The 8531-nt window shown below is 36.9% G+C and overlaps 2 protein-coding genes across 2 annotated transcripts in view; both read right to left on the bottom strand.

Moving 5' to 3' along the window:
* Positions 1-2408: 2408 nt before the first annotated feature.
* Positions 2409-4342, bottom strand: LOC103607552 (zinc finger protein OZF-like). The gene is given in 2 exon segments (XM_008592047.1): positions 2409-2895; positions 2897-4342. Coding segments are annotated over 2 exon segments (1491 nt in total). The 5' UTR covers positions 4247-4342; the 3' UTR covers positions 2409-2754.
* LOC103607553 (zinc finger protein 717-like) overlaps positions 4301-8531 on the bottom strand; it is a gene marked incomplete at its 3' end in the record, with an annotated part of 19596 nt that continues 15365 nt past the window's right edge. Inside the window, exons 3-4 of the mRNA XM_008592048.1 lie at positions 6967-7093; positions 4301-4965 (exon numbers count right to left, since the gene is read on the bottom strand). Of these exons, the coding sequence (XP_008590270.1) occupies positions 4301-4965; positions 6967-7093 (792 nt within the window). The remainder of the gene's footprint in view (positions 4966-6966; positions 7094-8531) is intronic.

Below are 8531 nucleotides of genomic sequence, written 5' to 3'. Positions count from 1 at the left end.
ACAGAGCATGTGGTACACACAGTCATATCTATTATGTAGTACCATTTAAAAATATGAGAAATAGGAATAAAGGACACATCTTCCTTCCAGACAGTACTTCTCACTAACTATAATATGATAAATACTACTGTTTATAGCAGTTTAAATGACTGCAGATTTAATCTCTTAACAGTTATGTGCCTGATCTGTGCATTCTCATGGAAGTATTTCTATTTAACCCACTGACTGGCTCTCTGTTAGCTTCACACATTCGAAAAAATTACATTTACTTAAGAGAGAGTTTTGTAATAATGGCCATACAAATTTACCTACAATAGGAGAGTAGAAATAAAGTAAGAAGCACAGTACTTTAGACAATAAATTTAACAAAATATAAAGAAGTGGCATTTAAACAACACATTAGAATGAACCATGGAGCCAGGGGAAGCTGAAGACAGCCACGACTAGGCAAGCAGCCACCAATGCCTGGGCCCTGCCAGGGTCTGGAGGCATGGAGCTGGGAAAAGCTGAACCCAGCTGGAACTGAGAAAGCTACCACCACCACCCTGGGCCACACTGAGGTACTAAGGCATGGAGTCAGGGGAGCATACCAAAAACACCATTTTCATGCAGGTAGCCCACATAGCCACCACAATTGCCATAGCTACTGCAAAATCAGCTATGCTCTGTAGCACCAGTCACAGGCACTATGCACATGCTAAACCAGACTCTCAACTGTATTGACACAAGGAGAGGCACCAGTGGAGACAAAACAAAACAACCCCCCCCCACACGCTCTCCACAAAACACACTCCAGAGTAAAAGAAGCATATGACTTATGATAATCAGAGAGAACTTGACCATATCTGTCACTGTACTGGACAGATGATCTAGACAACAAACCGAGGATCAGTTAATCTATCAGATGGAGAGAACAAATCTATGGTGATTAGTAGGGGGAGGGGAAGGGGAGAGATTGCATAAGGGGCATAAAGAATAATTTGTAACAATGAACAGCCTAATAAAAATTTCTGATGTAAGTCATATTATTATCCTGTGTGTAAGTATTTCCTATCTGTAGTTGTGCTGGGCCGGCCCGTGGCTCACTCGGTAGAGTGCGGTGCTGATATCTGTAGTTGTGCTGGCTTCTGTTAAGATAAATTTTAACAAATAATACTTATACCATAAGTGCAATGTACTGGGCGCTGTTTTGTGCATTGCAGGCTGTGTGGCAGCATCTCTGGCTTCTTTCCCCTAGACCTTTTAACTTCCAGTTGTGACAACAAAAATGTCTTCAGAGATAAACAAATATCCCCTGGCAGGCAATATCACCACTCACATTATCTGTTGTTAGCCAAAACTTTTAAAATAGTTTTGATTCTACATTTGTCAATTCTATTTGAAAATTTGCATTCACATTATATAAATTGATAGTTTTCATTTCAAATTATCTGATATACAAAAATAAAAGCAATGTTGAAAGCTTTGACACATTAAAGATATTGATGAAGATAAACTTGTCACTGTTCAATGAGAAGTCCCTACCTGGTAAGGTGTTCCATATGTATTGCAATGTTTCTCCCTATAATTGAATTTGGGATAAGCAGACTTGGGCATAAAAGGTGACAATATAGGTTTCTCTTCTGTGTGAATATTCTCATATTCAAGAATTGGTAACTTCTCTCAGAAAGTTCATAAAGTCAGCACAGTGGGCTACTTGTAACTCAAAGAGATCATACATGAAATGGCAAACCATAGTAAGCATCTCTTACATAAAGTATGAATACAGGATTTTGGGGTAGAGTTGGAAAGAACTATGGTTTCTTCAATTCAGTCTGCTTTAAATTATGGTAAATTTCTCCCATCTATGGCCCCTGACTCTACCTAGGAGTCATCTGCCCTTCAGTCCCAGAGAATGAGAAATCAGGGACAAATGCATGAACATTTTCTTTTAATTGCCTGGCCTGGAAGTAATGTTTACCACCTATATCCATACTCCCCTGAACAGAGCTAAATTACATGTCCACACACAAAAATTAAAGGCTGAGATTGTAGGCATGTGTACAAGAGAAAAAAGGTGGTTTTAGAAAATACATACCCAGTCTAATCCATGCAGAATTTCCACCATATAAATTATCTCATGCCTGCTGCAGTGAGTTCTTTTCACTTTACTTTTCTTCTTTTTTCTTTCTTTATTTTTTTCCCCCACTTGCTGGCCAGTACAGGGACCCATGATGTTATCAGCACCATGCTCAAAACAACAATATGCTAACTATAGCCAGCCATGTAATTGCTGGAAAAAGATGTTTTCACAATTATTAATCCCCTTCTATATCTGAGGGTTGCACCTATGCTGATCCAACCACTTATAAAAGTTCAAAAAAAAAAAGACTATAATAAAAGTAAAAAACAACACAGTATAACAATTATTTACAAGGAATTCCTTCTGTATTCAGTAATATAAATATTCTACTCAAGATGAAAAGGACACAGAAAAAAGTTCATAGGTGATATTAAAACACTACACCATTTATAGAAGGGGCTTCATCATTTGCAAGTGTTTTCATCAACAGGGGCATCTTGAACCAACCTCCAATACCAAGGAGCAGCTGTGCATTTATAGGGCTTTTTCTTGGTTTGAATTCTCTGATGAAACATTACATGGGATTTATGGCAAAACCTTCTCCCAGTCATTATGTTAATTGGGATTTTCCTATATGTGAATTTGTTCATGTTTATTATGGTGAGTTCCAGTAAACTGTTTTCCCACATTCCTTAACATTCACATGGCTTCTCACCTATGTGAATTCTTTGATGGCTGCTGAGGTAGGACATGCAGTTAAAACCTTTTCCACATTCTTTGCATTCATATGGTTTCTCACCTGTGTGAATTCTCTCATGCCTGCTGAGTTCTGCGTTTTTCACTAAAAGCTTTTCCACATTCTTTACATTCATATGGTTTATCACCTGTATGAGTTATCTCATGCCTCCAGAGGTTTGACTTTTCTCTAAAAGCTTTTCCACATTCTTTACATTCATATGGTTTCTCATCTGTGTGACATTTTTGATGCCTGCTGAGGTGTGACTTTCGGTTAAAAGTTTTTCCACATTCTCTACATTCATATGGTTTCTCACCTGTGTGATTTCTCTGATGAATGCTGAGGTTTGACTTTTGGTTAAAAGTTTTTCCACATTCTCTACATTCATATGGTTTCTCACCTGTGTGAATTCTCTGATGAATGCTGAGTTGTGACTTTTCCCTAAAAGCTTTTCCACAGTCTTTACATTCATATGGTTTCTCACCTGTGTGAACTCTCTGATGAATGCTGAGTTGTGACTTTTCCCTAAAAGCTTTTCCACAGTCTTTACATTCATATGGTTTCTCACCTGTGTGAATTCTCCGATGAATGCTGACATGTGACTTTAACTTAAAAGCTTTTCCACATTCTTTACATTCATATGGTTTCTCACCTGTGTGAATTCTCCGATGAATGCTGACATGTGACTTTAACTTAAAAGCTTTTCCACATTCTTTACATTCATATGGTTTCTCACCTGTGTGACTTTTCTGATGCCTGCTGAGGTTTGACTTTCGGTTAAAAGTTTTTTCACATTCTCTACATTCATACAGTTTATCACCTGCATGATTTCTCTGATGAATGCTGAGGTGTGACTTTTGGTTAAAAGTTTTTCCACGTTCTTTACATTCATATGGTTTCTCACCTGTGTGAGTTCTCTCATGCTTGCTGAGGTATCCCTTGTGGTTAAAAGCTTTTCCACAGTCTTTATATTCATATAGTTTCTCACCTGTGTGACTTCTCTGATGAATGCTGAAGTGTGACTTTTGGCTAAAAGCTTTTTCATATTCTTTACATTCATACGGTTTCTCGCCTGTGTGTGTTCTCTCATGCCTGCTGAATTCTCTCTTGTGGTTAAAAGCTTTTCCACAGTCTCTACATTCATATGGTTTCTGACCTGTGTGAGTTCTCTGATGAATGCTGAGATATGACTTTTGGAGGAAGCCTTCACCACATTTATTACTGTAAAAAAATTTTTTATATTCTCTACATAGTTTCTCACTTGTGTGAATTCTGTGATATACAGTGAGGTCAGAGTCATGGTGGAAAAATATTGTACATTCATTACATCCATCTGGTATTTCACCTGTGTGAATTCTCTCAGGATGGCTGAGGAGTGAATTCTCACAGGTTTTTCCACAGTTAATATTTCTATAGTACATTTCTCCTGTGTGAGTTCTGTGATGCATTGTAAGGTCTGACTTCTGACAAAAATTTTTCTCATGTTCATTACAACCATAAAGCTTCTCCTGTGTAGGTGCTCTCTGATGTGAGGTAAGGTATAATTCCTTAATACAAGATTTCTCACATTCAGTATATTTATACTGTTTCTCTCCTGTGTGCATAATCTGATGCTTAGTGAATTCAGACTTTTTATAGAACATTTTCCCACATATACCACATCGAAAAGTTTTCTTTTCTATCTGATTTATTTCCTGGGCAGTGACAGTTGACTTACCACAGCCTTTCCTGTATTTGTTATACTTATAGGTGGTCTCATCCATATGAATCTTTTTACATGTAAATATTATTGGCTCTGTGTCAGAGGGTTTCCCTTTTCCACTGTATTCTAAAAGCTGCTTCCCTGTTTGAATATTGCGATGATGACTAAGGTGGTCATGTCTGGGCAATTCTCCAGTTATATGATGGTTGTCAGGTTTCAGTACAGCAGGCACCTCATCAGGCTCTCTAGGAAGAAGTGCATTCTCACATATGTAAAACTTCTCATGTCCCTTTCCTGAATAGTTTCCATTGTTTATAATTAGATTTAAAACATATGAATTCAAATAAAATGATTTTCCTAATGCAACTCTCTCCTCAGCTGTGTTCCTGTTTCTGATTACAACTTGCTGCAAGCATCTACCATGACTTTCTTGGTTCCTTCTCATGAGGTCATTTATCTGGACATCTGAAATTAGAAAAAAATAACTGACAATGAACCACACATAAGCGCATCTCACTGATTGCTCAAGTAAAGATACAGAAGTGCCTTCCAATCCTAGTAACAAGATTTTACTTAAAAAAAATCAATAATGGATGTTGGTTTCATGAGTTTATGGAATTTTTTCTTACTGACAATGTAATATTGTACTAATTTATTTTCTAATGTTATATCATGTTTTTCTTTCCTTTGTTCATTTTTAAATTTTAATTTATGAGCAAATATTTGTTAAGAATTTTTATTTTCGGCCTACTTGTAGTTTTTAGCTAAGCACCTTTTTGTTTCTTTACACCATTTTCTCTGTTTCATTTTTACAACAATCAGTGTCTCCTGCTACAATTTTCTCATTATTTCACTGTGAAGATGGCTAGGTTTTCTTTCATCAGCTACTTTCAGGTTCAGAAGTGAGCCAATTTTTTATCACATGTGCAGGAAGATGGCTGAGGATAAGTATTTTGCATTTATGTTTATACGCTTTACACTCCTCCCTTAGAAAATGGCTATAGGAATGTGGACATTTTTCAAAGAATAAAATATCCTTTTCTCAACTCTAGATAAAGATAGCTTCCTTCAAGTTTCTCATTTATGCTGACTTCCTCTGCTTCTCATAAACTATTACAATAAAGGAAATGTCAGTTCTCTACCCTAGACACCGAATTCTGTTCTAAAATATTTGGTTCTGCATCCAAGGCTATTCCCACAATCTTTGAAATCTGTTGTTTTGACTCCTTCTCAAATCAACTTGTATTCTATTCCCAATTTCTGGTACATGGATGACCACTTGATAATTCATTTCTTGTGAAAGCTTTTGTTTTGTGCAGTGAAGTTTTGGTGGTTTATTCTCATAAAAAATGTCTCCTGCACATTTCTCATTTTGGATTTTTTTCTGAATGATTTCCACAAAGAAAAGAGAAAAATGCTAACTTTGAACTCCACTCCCAATCAACAATCTTATCCCCTCAACATGGAACCCTTAAATCACATGTCATTAGTACCCAGAACGTCCTTGTCTTCCTTCAAAGTCAAGGATGACCCCTTTCCATTCTCCCATGCAGGGTTCTTCTGCACTTCATGACTTTTGATGTGGTGGTACAAGGCTCATTGCTGTACCTCTTTTCCTATTTTTTCAGTGAATTGCTATGTCCCTGCACTACTTTGGGACTCTGTGATGAGTCCCCACCAGAACAAAGGCCCTCACGAGATGCAACCCCTTAAACTTGGAATGCTGAGTCTCCAGAACAGACATGTAAGAAAAGTTTTTCACTTTATAAATTACTCAGTTGCAGCTATTCTGTCAGAAACAACAGAAAACAAACAGATACAATATAAAAAAATGCATAGGAGAACTGAAAACACAAGCACAACTGAAAATGTTAGGAAAACAAATAGGAAAAATACATGTCAAAGAAGAGAAATGTAGAAATTAGATTTGGGGCACATATAAAACAGATTCAGCAAATAAAATATTGTGATGTACATGGGACACCCCACCTTGGAAACTGTGTAATACAGGATTGCAGATGAATCATCCTCAAGTCTGGGACATGTGGGGGAAATTGCTAGAAACAGCTGAACACTGCCAATATCTAATGAGCTTTACTTTTCTTGGCTTCTGCACTGCATGTGCTGACAAATCTTGCAGGATCTGGTTTGGGCATTCTTCTATTGCCCATGGCTCTGCTTCTCCTAACTTGACAATAACCTCAGTTTTAATGCAGTGTTCTGTTACTGGGAAGTAATGTAGGACTTTGCAAAACTGCTAAGTCTGATCCTTTGAAGAATGGCAAGAGCTCAGCTTCAGATGTTGTGCAATAAAGAGGCCAATTTGAACCTCATGAGAAAGAAAGAGAGCATATATTCAAGAAATGTAATCTTACCAAAATAGTGTGAAACCCTATAAGTGGCTCCTATATTTATGAACAAAAAAGAAACTTTTTCTCCTGAAAGTTACTGGGGAGTTTTACTCACTCAGTGACACCAGGTTGTTGTAGGTCTCCAGCATCACATCCCTATACAAAGTCCTCTGAGCATCATTCAGGTCCTGCCACTCCTCCCAGGTGAAGTCCACAGCCACATCCTCAAATGATACCAACTCCTGGAATGACATATTGTTCTCAACTCAACATTCCTGGGTCACAAAACAGAAATCTGGGAGTTCACACCTCTGTGTGTGTATGTGTCATATGTATCTTATATAAGATGCCATGTTGTTGTACTCCATAGAATGGGAGGAAGAAAAATCAAAGAAAGAATATCCTGGTACTGTAGTAACTTATCAATTAATAAAAATAATATTACAAAACTTAGTTTATACCTTAAGAAATTGCCTTGTTGCTAGTGATAATAGTGTGAATAAAATTTTATTTTTCCAAGGAGAGTATAAACAGGCATGAAGACATAAGTATAAATACATACCTAAAATACTGTGTTAATTGAACAAATTTAAACATAAGTTCAATATAGATTGGCATAAGAAATAGAAAATATAGTTTTATTTTGTATTCAGTTTGCACTTCACTGAAATAACAGAGATTTTAAACTCTTCCATGTGAACTGCATGGTCTCATGAATATGAGGCCACAGCAAAACTCCAGTCACAAGAACACAAAGAACACACCCCACATTAATGGAACCACACACAGCACCATGTCTGAGTGAATGATATTGGGAAGCATAAGAGAAAAACAATATTGAAGCAACTGAATATAGAATGGTTCTGCACTTAAATATGGGAACTATTTCAAACAGTAAAACTTTATGTAGTCATCATTTAAAAAAAATACTTATGAATTAAAAGTACATAAAAAGCATTACAAAGTTTACTTCCTATGTGCCAAAATATTGCTTGTGTCTACACCATGGTGTACACTGCAACTTTCTAAACCACAGGGAGCAAATAATGTAGTCCTGTAAGTACATAATTTTATTTGCATTTTAATAGTCAACAACTACAAGGAGAATGGGAAAGGCTTTTAGGGAGAGTCAGAGGGAAAAAGAAAATGGGGTGACAGAAGACCAACTACATTATGACATAGAGAAATAAGCACACAGAAGAGAGACTTAAAACCATAAAAAAGAAAAAGGGAATGAAAAAGCAGAAACAGAATGAGGTAGTAATTTGCTGTGCAGAAATTAAAAAGAACACTTTTACTCTGAGGCTGTCTAGATAAGCACAGCTAGTTAGGTCCTGGAACTGCAAAGTAAAGTTTGAAAAATGGGAGAAAAATATAAAGAGCAAAAGTGAAACAGACTTGAATACATAATACTTGAAATATCTGTGGAGTTCCCCCTCCTTTAATTCTTCCACAAGAGGAATAGTTTTATTTCTATTATTCTGTCTTCCTGTTCTCACCTTAGGAGGAAAGTAAATATGAAATAACCAACCCATTTCTTTTGGTTTTGCTTTCTTCTGCCTTTTGCTGTCTGTAAAATCAACCTCCTCTGCTCAGCTCATTAGAACACTTAATTCTGGCTTTTAATATGGCGACGGGTCTGGAGCGGCCATGCCAGGAGACAGCGTGACCCTGAGAAGT

The sequence above is a fragment of the Galeopterus variegatus genome, unplaced genomic scaffold (genome assembly GCF_000696425.1).
Source record: "Galeopterus variegatus unplaced genomic scaffold, G_variegatus-3.0.2 Scaffold7530, whole genome shotgun sequence".
In the NCBI taxonomy this organism is placed as follows: domain Eukaryota; kingdom Metazoa; phylum Chordata; class Mammalia; order Dermoptera; family Cynocephalidae; genus Galeopterus; species Galeopterus variegatus.
The sequence above is the reverse complement of the archived record's forward strand: the minus strand, read 5'-3'. Positions and strand labels throughout refer to the sequence as shown.